The sequence below is a fragment of the Benincasa hispida genome, chromosome 7 (genome assembly GCF_009727055.1).
Source record: "Benincasa hispida cultivar B227 chromosome 7, ASM972705v1, whole genome shotgun sequence".
Lineage (NCBI taxonomy): Eukaryota > Viridiplantae > Streptophyta > Magnoliopsida > Cucurbitales > Cucurbitaceae > Benincasa > Benincasa hispida.
The window spans coordinates 33,172,556-33,191,329 of NC_052355.1; the positions used below are offsets into that span (position 1 = coordinate 33,172,556).

Genomic DNA, 18,774 nt, shown 5'->3' on the forward strand with positions numbered 1-18,774 from the left:
GCATCTGATCACAACCTTGGTCGAGAGATGAAGGCCTGAGACGCATACATTTCATATGTTTGTTGAAGAGTGCACTATCACTCTACAAGACATAGAAGTGTTGTTGGGGTTACCTGTTGACGGTGAGCCAATCACCAGAGTGATGTACGATGATTGGTTAGAAGTTTGTCGACTGTATCTCGGTGCGACCCCACCTGCCGACGAGATTAAAGGATCGAGGTTAAGTTTAATATGGTTAGGAACACAATTTCGTGAGCTCACAGATGATGCAGATGAGGAAACCGTCATAAGATATGCGCGAGCATATATACTACAAATGATGGGTGGAAGTTTGTTTTTAGATAAAGCAAGTCATTTAGTTCACTTGATGTTTCTGCCATTGTTAGCTAACCTCCATGATGCGGGGCGATATTCGTGGAGTGGAGCATGCTTGGCATGGTTGTATAGACAACTATGCAAAGCAACAAGACCTGAGGTTCGAGAGATAGCTGGGGCTCTCATACTTTTGTAACTATGGGCTTGGGAGCGATTTCCAACAATGGCTCCACAACTATATCATGTTAATGACGCTCAGTTAGTTGGACAAGGCTACGGTTCTCGGTATGTTGTTTTAATTCAATTTAATTTTTATATCACTGATCTAGTTAATTTAAATTCTAAATTATCAATTTAAAAATTTAGGTGGAGAGACAAATTTTGTGTGACTAGGATAGCCACACATGTAGTCAACCAGTATAGATACATGTTTGATTTGCTTCAACCAGGTACATTACACTAAACCTAATTGATTATTTTATTCACATTTTTATTGTATTTGTCTTTAATATTCTCTAATATAATATTTTGTGTTTCAGGTTATTTGAAAGCCGTACAAAACTATTATGCATACTTTGCCTAATTTTTGTACGAATGGTCAAAACATATGGCGGATGATGAGTCCTCTCATATGTTTTCACATTGGGGAGTGGCATCTTCCTGACAAGGTGATGAGATAATTCGATTTTCAATAGGAAGTCCCTGCCTTGTAATACTGAACCTGTACTGCATGATATTGACATAAGGACTAGAAATTGGTCCGAAAAAGTTGCACATTTGGTAGTGCGATGGCACTATCGTGCAAGGTTTATTGTAGTGGGGGTTTCTCTTGAACAGTTTGACACAGATGTCACTCCAGAATATATTCATTGGTATAATAATATCACAAGGCACTACATCACTCGTCCGGGAGCAGCTATGGGTCACCTGGTAAATGAATGAATATCATCTAATTATTTTTAGTTTAAATTTATTTTAAATATTATCTAATTGTTTTATAATTCACAAAGATCGAACAACAGTAGACTCCGTGAGGTTGCGAATGATCCGAACCAGATTCTTGCTATATGTAGTGACAACCAAAATTATATGGAGGAAATTCATTATATGTACGATATACCTATTGTTCTTCCACCAACTCCTAGACATAGAGGACCTGTTCGGGAAGAGGATGAGTTTGATGAGGTTGCACATAATGTGGAAGAGTTGCCCTCTATAATGCAGACGCAGGGTCAAACTGATTATGTTAGTCCAATGATAATGATGCCAGCATTTGGTTCAAGACATTATGACTCAGAAGTTGGTCCTTCGTCTTTATACGTGCATAGACATGGTCGGGGTCGTGGAGAGCATAATGAATATTTATATTATGAAGCGTCTGCAGAGGTACCAAAGCAACATCAAGAAGAACCCGAGCAACCTCAAGTTCGAAGTCGACAACGACAACCAACTCGAAATCGACGACGTCCGCCTTGTGGGACACATTGATTTTTGTAATTATTTTTATATAATGAGATATTTAATTTACATTTTTTTATTTTATGAGATATTATTTTTTTTTATAATTTATTCTTTTTAGAGTTAATAAAATAATAAAATATTTTAGAAATTATTTTTTATAAAATGAAAAATAAAAAAAAAGAGAAAGAAAGAAGAAGGTTGGAATGTGTAATTAATTAAAAGAAAAAAAAAAGAAATTTGTACGGTATTCTCACTCTCTATCAAATCTCGCTATTTCGCTCTCGCTCTCGCTCATGCTCATGCTCACGCTCAAAATCTCGCTCTCGCTCAAAACCTCGGCCCCTCTCATAATCTCGCTTCCGAATTTTTGATTGGAAGTTCAGTGGCAAAAAAGAAGGAGATTCATTTAGCTCGTTAATTTAGTCAGACTTGTTGAGATGACAGAATCCGTAAAAATTATTCAACAAGCTTTGGAAGGAATTCCAGGGGGACCTTATGAAAATTTAGAAATACGATCTTTTGATAGAGGAAGGTCTCCAGAATGATAATTAAACAGACTCAATAATAATGTTAGGAAGGGCAAGGTTGAGAGTTCAAAGTTCAAAGGAAGGTCGAGGGTTCAAAATTCGACCTCAACTTATTAAAAAAAAAAAAACAACAATATTTTTATAAATAGTTTGAAAACAACAATATTTTCCTAAATAGTTTCTAAAAGATAATATCCTTTTAATTTTCCACTTGCAAACTTGGCTAAACTAAAACAAAACTACTTCTTTTAACTTTTATTTTTTAATTTGATTTGGTTTTTCAAAAAACACTTCTTCCTGTTAAATAACATAACAAAGACGCAGTGATTTTAAGCTTCATTTTTTAAAATAAAAAATAAAAAATTATTATAGGCAGTTTTAATAGTTTATTATTTTTTAAGTTAAAAAATAATTTATTGATTTTTTAAAATTAAATGATATTAAGAAGAAAAATTGAAGCAATTTAAAAAATTCAAAGGACTAACAAATATAAAGTTTAAAATTAAACTTGAAAATTAACAAATAAATAATATCTTTTAAATTACAGTAACAGAGAGTTGTCGGCGGTGCGATCGAACGATCCAATGCCTGGAAGGACCCGAATATTTACGTGCTGACGTGTCCAAATCAAAGAAAATCACTGCAGCCACTTTTTTCCCTTCCCGGCCGGGCCACTGTTAAATTACCAAAAAGGACACGAAAATCGAGATCTCAGAAAAAAGAAGAAAACCCCGCAAGCAGTTATATAATTCTCATTTGCTTTAGCCTTGGTTTCGTTTCGGTCTTCATTATCTTGGACTCTGTGCTAAGTTACCAGAGCCACCTCCGCTAATGGCGTAACGCTAATCGCGCCCATTTCCATGTGCTTCATTCACTCTCTTTCTCACATAGTCGCTTCAAGTTCACCGATTCCCTCTCCTTTCTCTCTCTATCTCTGAATTCAGTTGTAGAAAATCAAGGGAAATCCGAGATCTCCACCTTCAATTCGGCGGGAAGCTCTCTGTTTAGTTCAATCTTCACCAATGAAGGCTGCCAGCAAAGCTTCGAACCATCTCGTCGCCTTTGATCACAAGAGGTAATGTCTTCATTCATTTTTGTAAAATCTTGCATCGGTTATGGTTTCTCCACGTGTTCCGAATCCATGGGAATCAATCTGTCGAGTTATCTGTTTGTAGGGTTTTTCGTACATCGTCTATATCTGATCTAACGGATTTTAGTTTGTGTGACAGCATTACACGCGTTTATTTTGTTAGTTTGCACCGTCAGATATCCCGATCATATCGGGTTAGCTGGCTTTGTGGTTTGATTCGGCGAGCATTAGTTTTGGTTGGTTTTGGAAATTTGGCTTGTGTGTTATTCTCTCGTGTTTTTCGAGTTGTGGAGAAATGTATGCCTTCTGTTTTGTTGCGAGTAATCTTGCTTCGAACAGTGGGATTGCTTTGGTAATTAATGTCTGTATCGGGATTCAATATACGTAGGCGTGTAATTGAAAAGTGAATGTGTGATTTGTTAATATCGAGCGCTATGGAAAGTGAAATTCGGCATTCAGAAATCATAATATGTTATTGTCTAGTCTAAATTGCCAGTCGTTGGAGGATGATGGCAGGTAACTTAGCCTGGGTTAGTCTTGGAAGTTCACCTTTGCTGTATCTGCTTCTATTTTATGCTAGCGTCAGTTTTGAATTGTCTAGATTTTGTAAAATCATCGGGAAATTGCTTGTTTGGTATCTCATTTATCAAACACTATGTATTCATGGTTTTCGTTCATTGAAAAATTGGTTGATATTGGTACAGGGATGCATACGGATTTGCTGTGAGACCTCAGCATGTACAAAGATACCGAGAGTATGCCAATATCTACAAGGTTTTATTCCACTTACAAATTGGGAACTTAGGATTTTTCTCTTTACATTTTAAATTTGTCACAAAAAAATGCATATAGTGTCTGGCTCATTCAAATGTACATGTAAACTTAGGAGGAAGAGGAGGAGAGATCAGAACGATGGAAGTCCTTCCTGGATCGTCAAGCAGAGTCTGCTCAGTCACTTGTTAATGAGTCATCAGATACAAAGGCATTGCATGTAGAAGTTGTTAAGGAAGAGATAGATTCTAGTATAGAGGAGGATGGTAAAAGAGAAGATCTAAATAGCCAGAATTCAGGTTTTGACGGCAATAATGTCCCTCAGAATGAAAATGGCTTAAAAAATGAAGATGGATCAGCGAAGGATACAAAAATTCACAAGATCCAGATATGGACTGAAATTAGACCATCACTTCGAGCAATTGAAGATATGATGAGTGTTCGTGTAAAGAAAAAGAAAGATTTATCAAATCATAATCACGATACTGGAACCAGAAAGTTGCTTTCTGCTATAGAAGAGGCTAAATCACCTCGTGGAGTGTCTGAGGAGGAATCTGAGGATGAGTTTTATGATGTGGAGAAGTCGGATCCAGCACCGGAGTCTCCTTCAAGTGACAATGTCAATGGCCCTGTTATGGGTATTCCGGTATTTTTGTTGCCTGTCGAATCTTCGGGTCCTTGGAGGGAGGAGCTGGAGGTCCTTGTGAGAGGTGGAGTGCCAATGGCTCTTCGGGGCGAGGTAGGAATTCTCTCTCAATCATACTTTCTTTCAAGTTGCAGCAGGTCGTTCAGTCTACTCAAATTCTCAATTGCTGCTTTTATGTGCAATTTCAGCTTTGGCAGGCTTTTGTGGGGGTTAGAGTGAGGAGGGTTGAAAAATATTACACAGATCTCTTGGCCTCAGATACAAATTCTGAGAACAATATGGAAAGTCGTAGTCTTCAATCAGACAGCAACATCAAAGGGTCACCTACTGACTCTGTGTGTACAACTGAGAAATGGAAAGGGCAAATTGAAAAGGTCTTTGCATTTTCATCAGTCCCTCTTTTAAGTATCTTTACACAGCTTTTTTGAGATTCTCATCCATCCTTCTTTTGAATGCAGGATTTGCCTCGCACTTTTCCTGGTCATCCAGCTTTGGATGTAGATGGTAGAAATGCATTAAGGCGTTTGTTGACTGCATATGCTCGACATAATCCCTCTGTTGGATATTGTCAGGTAATGTGGTAAGACCTGAATTCGTTGGGATTTTGGAAAATTATCTTCGTAGTACTGGTCAAAAGGGCTGTGAAACTCATGAACATTTTAAACCCGAGTAATATTCACCTTTTTTGTTTTTTGTTTTTTTTTGGGTATATTCAGATTGATATCCTATAACTGCATTGTTTGTGCTGAAAAAAACAACAAATTAACATGATTTTTTAAGAATTGTAAAGAGTGTAGGTTCCAAATATAATGATCCTCATTGAGAAAATCTTTGGTTATTCTAATTGACAGTAGACTTATAACTGATTCTGTGTTCATTTAAAAGAAACAAATAGGAAAGACAATTTTAGAGACCCCAGTAGCTCAAATGTTTTTGGGAACTTCTGCCAATACATAATGTTTCATTCCATGTTCTTTCTCTCTGGCCCACATCGTGATTGTTTAAATTTTTATCCATCTTCAGGCCATGAATTTCTTTGCTGGCTTATTGTTGCTTCTCATGCCTGAAGAAAATGCTTTTTGGTAAGTTTTCATACTTATTTGATATGGTTTCTTTGGCGGACATAATCTGCTACTTCAACTTCTTTCTGTTCTCTTTATATTGTCTTTTGGCGTGGGCTGGGTAAGTAGGTCTACACTGATATCAGAGTGTTTTTTGCTGATGGAACGTGGGCAAATTTTTTGCTGCATATTTAGAAATTCTTTCTTTGCTTTAGTAATATATATATATATATAGGAATACATAAACTGTGCTGCACTTGGAGCTTTATGGAGATTATAATATCATCCCTCTAAATGATAATCTAATTGGTTTTACTTGCATTTTTTTTTCCCTAAATCTTTTAGGACCTTAATGGGAATTATTGATGACTACTTTGATGGATATTACTCGGAAGAAATGATTGAATCTCAAGTATGTTATCTTTTTGTTTAAGTTTGTGGCAATGCTTATATCTGTTTTCTCCCTCATATTTATTCTACCATTTTTCAATCTGTAGCCGGTTGAATACTAACAATAATTTTGATGATTCCTTCTTTTATTAGGTAGATCAACTTGTATTTGAGGAGTTGGTGCGTGAGAGATTTCCTAAAATGGGTTTGTACATCCATGTTATTTTTCATTGAAATTTTGAATGCAAAGAAGTGTGATTTGTGTTAATGAATTTTCTCGGTGCTTTAGTTTTATTTTTTTTCCCCTTTTCTGCTGCAGTCAACCATCTAGATTACCTGGGAGTGCAGGTGGCATGGGTTACTGGACCGTGGTTCCTATCCATATTTATGAACATGCTGCCATGGGAAAGTGGTCAGGTTTTATGCTGTATCTTTTTAATTATTATTATTTTTTTCTGGTGAATTGTTCACGTGGTGCAATATCTTGCTGTCTTGCACCTGCTCCCATTCTCATTAATTAATTATGTGGGTATTCCATGAAGTCACCTATCATCTGAGTCTTCACCTTTCTGTTGATTTCAGTTCTTCGAGTTTGGGATGTTCTTCTTTTTGAAGGAAACCGTGTGATGCTTTTCAGAACAGCACTTGCACTGATGGAGCTATATGGTACTGGATGAAAGCAATGTCTTTATATTTATCATTTGTTTATTAGTTCATACAACAGTTTGTACCCTACTCTACTATAGATTGTTATGCTTCGTGAAATTTCATTTGGTTCTCAGTTACTTGTAGGCCCTGCGTTGGTTACTACAAAGGACGCTGGAGATGCTGTGACTTTGCTGCAGTCACTTGCTGGCTCAACATTTGATAGCAGCCAACTTGTATTGACTGCTTGTATGGGTTTCCAAAATGTTAATGAAACTCGATTGAGAGAGCTGAGAACTAAACACAGACCAGCTGTAGTCACTGCTATTGAAGAAAGATCTAAGGGGCTTCAGGCTTGGAAGGATTCTCAGGGTTTAGCTTCTAAGCTTTATAGTTTTAAGCATGATTCAAAATCAATGATAATACAAACAAAGAATAGTTCACAAGTAAATGGTGATTTGTCACGCTCAGAGTCTGGGTCCACCAATGCTGATGAAATTCTTATTTCATTAACTGGGGAAGATGAGATTGATTCTGTTCCCGATCTGCAAGATCAGGTCTTTATATGTTTTCTTTCTTCTCAGCCTTTTCTCTGGGTTCAAAGGAATTAATGTTTCATGACATTGTTTTTAAGTTGGTAATCCTAGTGCTATGTACACATACTGCACATTGGTTTTTAATTAACCATGTCATGTGAATATGGTAATGTAAATGTACAAAATAATGCTATCACTTCTAATTGGTTTTTATTCATTAATATATATATATATAATCAGTAATTTGAAAAGATTTCCATGATTTTATGTTCATAGATAAACTTAGACTGATATTTGAGTTCCAAGAGGTAGTTAATAAAATAACCTTTATTGCTAGCTTTGGTTTAACGTTTGCCAACAACATGCAGGTAGTGTGGTTAAAGGTTGAGTTGTGTAAATTGTTGGAGGAGAAGCGATCTGCTATTTTAAGGTATGTATACTTTATTTAATTTAGTCTTTTGTGGCTAGTGTATACTCACACCTTTCTTCATGACTCAATTACAATGCATAATGCTCCTGTGGTGATTTATGGTGGCAGTGACGCAAAATGAAATTGAAAATTAACTCTATGTGATGGATGATTATGAAATCTAAATCATACCTAGTTATTCTAAACCACCAACAAACAACTTCATGGCTTTAGCATGAGCTTCTTTTCAAGTTAATTCAATTTTAACAAAAAGAGCCTTCTAATGTAAAATAAAAAAAGACCATGAAGTATGCATTGCACGTGAATGCTGACTAATATAACACAAGCAAGAAATATGTAGAGTAGTCATTGAGAGAAAGTGTCTATGTTAATAGGAAGATGGAGTGATGAAGAAGTGCATGAGATTAATGAGAGGGTATATATACGGAAATAAATTGGTGAAACAAAGTGATGGTTGCACGTGGGCATGCCTAGGTGTGAAGCGAAGTGGGTAAAGTGCCCTCTTCAAGCTGTGCGGCTCACAACCTTTTAAACATCTTTATTTTCATTTTCCTTTCTAAAAATGGTAAAAATTCAGTTCGGATGCTAGTGAAATTAAGAATTTTGAAGCTAACGAGACAAAACATATAAAATTTATTGAGAGGAAGTGCATACTGACTGAAATTAAGGAAAGAAAGTATGCACGGAAAGAATTAGTTGATAATGAATTTAAGAAAGCGTTAAAACACTTAACATTTTCCTTTTTATAAAAAACTATTTTATTCCATATATATTTTTTTATTTTAGGTGATAAGTTTAACGATTATGTTTTTATTACTTTTTGTGAACATTTTCTCTAGGAAAAAAATTCTGAAAACAAACAAGTATTTGTTGTTTTATTCTTTTTTTATTTTCTTTAAACTTTTGTTCAATTGACTGAATTCCAAGTAATTTTATTTATTTATTTATTTTGAATTTTCACTTTAATATGTTTATTATTTTTACATTTTATGGATGTTCAAATCCTTGAAAACAAATTTATGTATCTAAACAATTCTATTTTTTATGTTAAGAAGATATACTAATTTGTCATTAACTTATTTGAAAATGCATGTAAAATATAATTCGATAACTATTTTTACTTCTTAGTGCTTATGGTTTCTTTAAAAAAGATCCTTAAGATGACGAATATTTACTGTGTATACTTCACACTAGTAAAGAAAAAGCTTCCCGTCATGATCATTAAGATGAGAGGTGTACAACAGAATCAACACAAAGGATCAAAAGAAGTCTAAAAATGAGAAAAAAAGATCCTGAAAGTAAAGAGAATAATATCTAGTTCTTTATGCTGCAGTTGTGTTGAGAATACTGTTTTATGGGTTCTCGAGATTACATTTATTTTGACTACCCTTACACTCATTTTATTATATTCCTTATTTCTACAATTAAAGATGACCAACCTGTACTTTTAATCAGAGCGGAGGAGCTGGAGACTGCTTTGATGGAGATGGTTAAGCAGGATAATCGTCGGCAATTGAGTGCTAGGGTATATTAAAAATACCTTAAGACTTGAGTTCTTTTCTTTGTTCCTCCGTTTTAAGCATCTCATGCTGTTGATTGAAAATTTCTGTATTAATCTTCAACCTTTTTGGTGAACAACCTTCCTTCCTGAATATAGCCATTAACTTCCATTTACTTATGGATGACTCTTTACAGCACTAAGTTAGCAGTTCTGGTTTTTTCTTGAATGATTTATTCAATTTTTTTTAATAAGAGATTTATTCAAATTGTCTAAAATGGAAAATCCATTTTTTCTGTTCTCCTATGTTTTGTTTGTAGTTCCAAACAGTAATTGTTAATATTCAAGTATGAATACTTTTCTAATATATATTGACTTAAATTCATTATGTTTCTAAACTTATAAAAAGAACAAGGAAGTATATATTTCCCACTAGTTCTCTAAGTGTAAAAGAACGGACAATTTTTAAAAACTTATTCTAGAAAACAATTATTTGAGCATGATCCAGTGAAAATACTTAAACCATACGTTTGTGTTTACTTTTAGACATTGCTGTAGAACTATTTGTCTGAGGAACTGCATTGATGTGTAGGTTGAGCAATTGGAACAGGAAGCTGCTGAGCTTCAACAGGCTCTTGCCGATAAACAGGAACAAGAAACTGCAATGCTTCAGGTTTTTTTCATTATTATCCTTCTCTCTGTAGTTTTGATTATCTTTCTTCATTCATGAGGATTCATGCTTTGTTTTAGGTCTTGATGAGGGTGGAACAAGAGCAAAGACTCACTGAGGATGCTCGAAGATTTGCTGAGCAAGACTCTGCAGCACAAAGATATGCAGCTCAAATGCTTCAGGTTACCTCTTGTTAATCGCTTTATTTTATGCAATCTTTCTAATTTCTCTCTTAGAGGGATAAAAAAGGAAAAGGCAGAGTCCTCTTGAACATCAGGCAGATTGTCCCTAATCGAGGTTTATATTTTTGCAATGGAAAATTCTGTCTTTGTGGTGATTTACAGGATATCTTTTCCTTGCAATACCACCATCAACTCGTTTATTTACCTCTTAGATGCTCATACAGTTTAATCTCTTTCAATTTTTTTTTTTTTTTTGTATGTTTTTAAATATTTGGGCAAACTCACATCACTTTGTTGTTAGAAAACTCATAAAATTTAGTATCCTTGTACTTACATTCTCCGATACCATTTGATCAACCTGGCGGCTTAAATGGACCAGCTCCATAAATTCTGCCCTATCCTTGGAGAGATCTTGAGAGAGGTGCTCTTCATCCTACCCAAAGTACTTCCACCAACGGACTTTACTTTTGCCCCCATTCTTAAACCACTTTAAAAGCTTCATGTAGTAACTCTGAATACTTCTATACGTACAACATTGTATCTTGAAAGAGCTGAGGATTGTCATTAACTTAAAAGCAAAATGAAAATGGAGGAGCAGTTATCCTCCATTCTTGAATAACAAATTTTTCAATATTGCAGAGAGGATTATATGAAGATTCTTTCTTTAGATTTTATCGTTGGTAGAGCAAGCAAATGCAGTAGGTCAGTTCAGTATTTTAAAAAGCCCTCTCGGGTGCACGCCTAGGCCCAAGGCACAAGTCTAGTACCTCGCCTTTCCGAGGCGAGGCTCACAAAATAAATCACAGGGCTTTTTTTTTTATTTTTTTTTTTTAAAAATAGTAATAATTAAGGGTTTTCCTTTATTAACCAAAAGAATCAAGTTTTCTAAGCCTAAATGCAAAATTTCTTGTGTTCGGGGTCTTTTTTTCCCCATATTTTACATCAACTATGCTTTCTCTTTTTAATGTAATATATTTATGTATAGTGTGCCTCACACAAAAAAGCTCACACCTTTTTGTGTGCCTTGCGCCTAGGCTCCAGAGGGCCATTGCGCTTAGGCTCTAGAATTGCGCTTTAGTGCACCTTGGGCATTTAAAAACACTGGTTCAGTTGGTTGTCATGTGTGAGAATAGTTGAGGTGCATCCAAGTTTGCCTAAATACACATGGTATGAAATGAAAGACGTTGGTATTGATTGATTTGAGGGCTTTAGAGAATACTTGAAAGAAAGGGAAAAAAATGAGATATTTAATATTTTCATGCGCGTTCAAAGGGGAGATGTTTTCAATGATGTGAAAACTCCCGAGCTTCTTTCCTTCCAAATCAGCCAAAGGATGGTCCTTGACAGGTTAATCCATAGCAATTTCGCTGTGTCTTTAAGCCACCATCCAGATCAGGTTTCTGCCACCCAGCCTTCCAAATGTTTCGTTTACATCCCTGAAAACCAAACTTAAAATGTTCATAAAAACTTCTTTCTGTCCCTGAGGCCAGAAGGCAACAAATCCAAGGTTATTGCCCATGGGAAGTTCCAGGTAAATCCGGGACAGCTTCCTGCAACACAAGATAATGGATGGCACGTGGTTGACTTCCTCATCTTGGGTGTTGATGAAAATAAGGATAGTCTGTTGATTTAGTTCTAAGACCTAAATTGAGTTTAAAAGTTCTGAAAATTTTTAACCACTTGAGAGGGTTAATTTCCTTGCAAGAAAAAAGTAAAATGAATAATCACGGAAGGATTAATTCCATTTAGAAGCTATGAAATATCTATGAATTGTAGGTTTGACTATTGAGAAGGTTATAACCAATTGCTGATATGGCATGCAAGCCTTGACAAACTAAAGGCATAAACCTTCTTTTCATCAATCAATGAATGTTTCATGTTAAAAGAAAAAGGGAAGCATAACTCCTTAGGTTATAGTATTATCAATTGTCATCTTGTAGTTGTACTATGATTATGTTTACTAAATTTAAAAATGAGCATTAGGTTTAGGTTTCCAACTTTGGTATGAATAATTGGATTAATTGCTTCTGGTGCTGATCTTATGCTACAACACTGTAATATATGTGTAGGAAAAGTACGAACAAGCTACTAGTGCACTTGCTGAAATGGAGAAGAGAGCAGTTATGGCAGAATCAATGTTGGAGGCAACCTTGCAGTACCAATCTGGCCAACTCAAAGCACAGCCTTCTCCCCGCTCTGTACATTCTCCTAGGTGTGTAATTAACTTATTTTAAAATCCATCTTTTTCAGCTGCCCAGTTTCCTTCTTCAGAGTTAATTAAAATGAATTGGAAGTCCTTTAGGACTTGTTTGGATTGATTTTCTTAGTGTTTAAAAACACTTTTTAAACACATAGAAAGTGGATCCAAACAGGCCCATAGTATGTTTAAGTTGGAATATTTAATTGCTAATTTCTTCTGCAAATGAAATATACATTTTGTTGAAATGAGGCTTTATTTTTCTCAGATCTTTGCCTTCTGACTCTTCATTAAGGAGCAGTCAAGAGTCCGCACAGGATTTCCCTACAAGAAAAATAGGTTTGCTTGGTCGACCATTTGGGTTTGGCTGGCGTGATAAAAACAAGGTTACAGCTTAATTTCCTTTACTTTTTTTTTTATAGAGGTCAATTCTTTCTGCTCATTCTAATATTTACTTCTTGAAGTATCTGACTTTTATTTACTGCAAAGTTAATAAACATGTAAAAAGTGCAATTTGATGAAAATTTCCTCTCTTTAATAATATTCCCGTATTTAATAAAATCGCTTAATTAACCTCCTCGACCATAAATTTGTATCCTAAATAAATATGATAAATTCCATCTAAATATTATAAATATGCTTATCAATTTACCTACATCTTAAATTAAGAAAAAAAAATGGAAGGTAGAATTGTCATCTTTAATTCTGGAAAAGTAATATAAAATAATTTTTGGAAGGTATTGTTATCTTTTTTTTTTTTTGGTAAATATTTACAACCCCTCAAAGATCACAATTTAAATTTTCTGGTTGCTAAATGGAATAATCTTTTGTATTCGTTATGATATGTGTCCTTTGTATCTTTTTGGATTATTTTATTTATCAATGAAATTGTTTCTTATCCAAAAAAATATAAAGTATAGCATTCACAATTTTTCCTCTGTAAACTGCTTGAGAAAAATGAAACACAGGCTACCATCAAACACATGAACTGCCAGCTTATAATTACAAGAAAGGAATTGTTTGGTAATTAAAGCAATATTTCACTTTGGATGAGAGAAGCAGAGCTTTTTGGTCAAGGTTGATCTAGGATTATGGAAAAATTTTATGTGCTGGCAGCTCTACGTGAAGATGCGGACTATATACTGTTAAGAATTATTTAAGAGATCTTTTATTTATAATGATTTTCTTTTTTAAAAATAAATTATATCTTATTTCGGTTGACCTTAAATCACCAGCCTGTGGGGGCTTCTGATAGCCAGTCATCAATGAATCTAGGCAAGTTTTAGAAATAAGGATATGCTAAAGTGCCCTTGAAATGAAGGATCCGGCCTTGTTAACAAATGAACATTGAAGGAAAAGATGCTTCAGGGATTCTTCCTTAGAGGGCAAAAACGACAGGCGAAATGTGCCAAACTGGGGAATATCTTTACAAGCTCTCTTAAGTTTGTTGAGGCAAGGGACCTTAGAAACATCTTAACCTTCTTAGGGACAAGCTTTGCTGAGGTCTCTATAAGCTTGAGGAAAGCTGATTTAGGTGAATAGATCTGAGGGAAGAAGAGTCCAACCTACCTTGTCTTGACAAACTCCTCCTAATTGAACAAAATTTACTCTCTGTAAGGGGCGACTAAATTGCCAATCTCTCTATCAAAAAGACCTCTTTTAATGTCCAACCCCAATCATTAGGATCCTCTCTATCGACCATAAATATCGACACTTGTACTTTTTCATTTTTTTTCTCAATGAAAGTTTCACTATTAAAATAGAAATTAATTTGTGATGAGGAATGTCCTAAAATTGCAAATTCCTATAGGATATAAATATCAATCTTCGCTATTAGGGAGCAGTACATCCCAAAAGTCTTCCCATAAACGGATTCTGTGACCATTTGCTACTTCAAAATTAGAACACTTGAGAATGAAGGTGCTATTCTTTGTGATGTTGTGCCTGCCCAATCTCTGCTTGGTGGTTCCCCAGGCATTTTTTAATATGGTACTTCATAAAAATGTGGAAAAATAGATAGCTGCCTTAGTAGTTGAGTGTTCTACCATTTAGTTGGAAACCATAAGGGGGTGTTTGGGCCAAGGAGTTGAGAAATAAGAAGTTGGAAAGTAGGAAGTTATGAATGCCGCTCCTTGTTTGGCCTAAGGAGTTTGTGGGTCTCACTATTGAAAACATCAAGTTTATACTTCATTAATTCCTTACACCGTGGGCTCTAGGAGACCACAACTCCTCAGACTTCACAATTTTCCAGACTTCATCACTCCCATACAAATAAACTTCTTATATCACATCAAAGTTCTTAATTTCCCTCCCATTTTTCAATACAAAGAGGTGATGTACTGTTGCATACTTCATTCCTATAAAAGACCAGAGAACAAGCCTGAAGGGCAAGGAAACAAGGTGTCCCCTCCCCAAATCACAGGCAGTACGGAAAGACTGTAGTCTAGGTTGATCATGTGAGTGGTGTAATTACAAAAAAAAGATTGTGAACGTTACTCCAATTAGGGCCAAAAGATATGGTGTAATATTACAGAAAATATTTGATGCACTGTTGTGAATCACTCTTCTCCACGATGCTTTGTCCTATTGAATACATCTCCATATCTCCATAACCTAATCACTTAAGGTGGACTTTGTTTCTCTGCTTGAAGGAGCCAATCCAAAGCCACCATACTGAAGGGGAAGGAAGGAAGGACCACACCTCCATTTAGCCAAATGTGTGCCTTGGTCTCTGACTACCTGCTCCAGATGAAGTCCCTTTTCATCCCCTTAATGACTTAATGGATAATTATAGAAAGGTTGAAATCATAAGAATACTAAGATGCCCCAAGATAGAAGTTAGGAGTTAAGACTCAAACATCTAACCGAACACTCTTCAATGATCCTATTTCTTTCAAAGGTGCATAAAAACAACTTGCCAAAGAAGCATCCTCTATCATGAAATATTGGTTGAAGGATTGCTTCAGAATACTGCAACAATAGCAAGAGACAGTCCAAAAACCTTTTTCAAGGAGTGTGTGGATCCATGTGGAGCCAAGTTACCTATTTCAAGCCCTTTCCCTACTTATTCTAGTCCTAGACACAACCTTCCAATTATTGAGATGAGAACCTCCACCTCTCTCTTACACACCCCACGAAGGTCCTTCGAGAATTTCTCAAAACTGTATATAACAAAATGACTTAAAAGGAGATCTGAAAATGGAAAAGACAGAGAGCAGGATCCCATGTGATTGGGATTGTATCAATGTCTAACCATCTTAGAAAAGAAAGCTTTCTTCCAAATTAAGAGCCTTTTTAAACCTTTTCCACAACATGATCCCAAATATCAAGGACTAAGGATGGAAACCCTGATAGAATTTTGTATCTTGGTCAGATTGAACAGCTACCATATGGTCCACTAAATAAAATAAAAATATTAAAAATCGTAAAAATTACATGAGATAAGTAATTTTCGTAATTGCCCCATGTATCACCTAATTCATGGAATTCTGTGTCACAGGGTTAAAAATCGACATTAAAATTTTACTCATTCTTTCATCTCTGAAAACAGCCTTGTGACACTCTTGCCTGTTTATAATTCAGCACTAACTGGGCTATATATACTGTGGACTTAGTCTTGAAAAATAAGTTGGGACGCCTGCCAAGTTCGGATCCTTGTGGCCATTTTCCACAATTTTAAGTCCTTTATTCCTTTGAAATGGGCAGCGGCACATTGAAGTCTTATACCTTCGTAAAAGGTAAAACTGAGTATTTAGCACCTATTTAGAAAAGAAAACTATTGTCCTTGACTGTGCTTTACAATTCTACTACGGGAACTTCGGCATAGAGAAACATGACGACACTGACTTTTTTAGAAACGGAGTTCAGTCAATAACCTAAATCCTTTTATGAGGAATGGACGCACTGTTCTGGGATCAGCCAATTGAGTCAAAGGGCAGTTGGTATTGATCTTTGGACGGAACCATTCTCTCAATGCTTAATTTAACTGCCAGTTTTCTTTCTTTCTTCTTTTTGTTAGCCTTCTGATATTGACTGTCATGTGAATTAGGCATCAAGTTCTCTTCAGTGAGTTGTCTGCAGTAGGGCTTTTTATTATTACTATTATTTCTATTATTATTATTATTATTATTGACAGACTTCATCTTATTCAAAATAGGTCATGGGGTGCACAACTGAGACCCCACCCATAATAATATCCCTTGTAGCCTTATACTTAAAATTTTCTGTCTATCTTAATTATTAAATTTCTGCCTAGGTTGTTTGGAGTTTGGGCCTCGTTCTTTGAACTCAAGCTGTCTCATTGCCGGACTATCAATTTGATTCTTTCATTTATCAATTTTATTCCGGGACAAATTACAAAAATCACCTCTAGAGTATGATGGTAGTTGCAATTATACCCTCAAACTTTCAATTGTAAAATTGAGCTCTCAAACTTACATAAATGTTAAAATCGGATCCTCAAACTTACTTAAGCGTAGAAATTGTAACAATGGTTTAAGTTTGAGGGTTCAATTTTTATCATTTGAGAGTCCAATTTTTATAATTATTATAAGTTTGAGGGTCCAATTTTAACACTTATAGAAGTTTGAGGGTTCAGTTCAGTTTTTACAATTGAAAGTTTGAGGGTGTAATTGCAACTAATACGTACCAACATACTTCAGAGGTGGTTTTTGCAATTTGTCCTTTATTCATTACCACTAATTTCACATAACTGTAAACGTATATTTGTATGCATGTACGTTCGACATATCACTTAATGCGACCAAAACCAATTCCTCCTTAGTTGTCTTCAAACCTAATGATCCTAACGCCATGCCTGCTTCGTGCCCCACAGGGAAACCCAAATGATGGAAACAAGTCTACTGAAGAGGAAACTTCAATCCAGAAAAAAACTACTGAAGAAGAGGCACAAAATTCAGGCGTTGATCAGAAACAAACCAATGGCCTCCATGACGAGTAAAATTCAGTACTCGTATATATACGAATTTCAATACACCATGATCTTGGAGTCGCATTTTCTGTATCTATATATACTACTTCAAGCAATAGTTTATAAGATTTGTTTATCTTTGTTTATTAGATAGAAATATATATATACCAGGTAGAACCAATTTTTTGGTTGATTCTTTCTTTGTTTGGTTATATTGCAGGACAATAATTGTAAAATCTTTGTATTAAAAAATATTGTCATGCCATCCTTTCCAAGTACGACTCCCATTTTCATAAAGACTTGAAAGTTCCCAATCTTCCAGACAGATTTCATTTCAAAATAGGTCAGACAGGTTAGGAACATAGATTGTCCACAAAAACCCGAAGACATTATTTATTTGTTTATTTTAGTACAATTGGAGTCGGTAGATCCGAACCTTTGTAACTGTTAATATATGCAGCTATCAATTGAGCTATACTCTTTAGCAAAAACTGTAGGGTCTTGGCTATGCCCTTGTGAGTTGTGTCTATATCAGTGAATTAAGTTACACGTCTTTATAATATCAATATGATGATGTTGTTATTCAACTTTCCATAAAGGCTTTGCTCTGTTGATGTCCTTTTTACTTTACATATTGAATGCCCCCCTCGTAATTCAAAAGGCTAGCGGCTGAAAGTGAAACTAGGTGCAGTTCTAGTTGGTTGCCACATGTCAATATACGATAAATTCTCACCAAAACAGAAAAATCTCTGGGATAGAGGAAGTGTCATACATCTTTTATTCACACTAGAGATTTGTCTTAAATATATTTAAGTTAAAAATAATATTATTTTGGTCCTTTAAACTTCTAATTTTAGTCTTACTTTAAAAAAAATCTTAAATCTAGTCCCTATTACTGGTTTATTGTTAATTTTTTTTAAAAATAGTTATTTATTAATATTTTTACTCTAAATTTTAAAAATATATTCACATATTATATTTCGTGGTATGAAGATTATTATTATTATTTAGTAATTTCAACAAAATTTAAGTTTGAGGGACTAAATTTAAAATTAATTAAAACTAGCATTTGAAAGTAAAAAAACTAAAATGGTACCAATTTCAAAGTTCAAAGTATAGGTACTATTTTAACTTATTTTTAAAATACTGGTGAACTGGAAAATTATTAATATTATTATACTAGTATGAAAACTTTCTCATGTCTAATACAGATCTACTGATATTTATGAAAATAAATTTCTATTTTTAAAAATACGTTGATCTCTCACCAGGAAAATTTTCCAATAAAAACATGTAAAAGACACTGTTTGTTTGCCAAATTGTTGCCAATTGGCAACAGTTGGCTGTGTGGCTAATAAATATATAGCCTATTACCATAAATCTAGACGACCTTGAGTAAGGCCATTTCTAGTAGAATAGTAAATT

At 34.9% G+C, this 18,774-nt stretch overlaps 1 protein-coding gene across 1 annotated transcript; it reads left to right on the top strand.

Moving 5' to 3' along the window:
* The first annotated feature begins 3,052 nt into the window (after window positions 1–3,052).
* Window positions 3,053–17,840, top strand: LOC120080831 (TBC1 domain family member 8B). Its single transcript, XM_039035482.1, has 19 exons — window positions 3,053–3,378; window positions 4,098–4,167; window positions 4,280–4,903; window positions 4,999–5,184; window positions 5,269–5,382; window positions 5,834–5,892; window positions 6,217–6,283; window positions 6,415–6,466; window positions 6,581–6,673; window positions 6,844–6,927; window positions 7,054–7,463; window positions 7,811–7,872; window positions 9,328–9,397; window positions 9,963–10,043; window positions 10,121–10,222; window positions 12,292–12,434; window positions 12,688–12,805; window positions 17,254–17,375; window positions 17,570–17,840. The coding sequence occupies exons 1-19, from the start codon at window positions 3,326–3,328 to the stop codon at window positions 17,595–17,597; spliced, it is 2,538 nt and encodes an 845-aa protein (XP_038891410.1). The 5' UTR covers window positions 3,053–3,325; the 3' UTR covers window positions 17,598–17,840.
* Window positions 17,841–18,774: the final 934 nt, after the last annotated feature.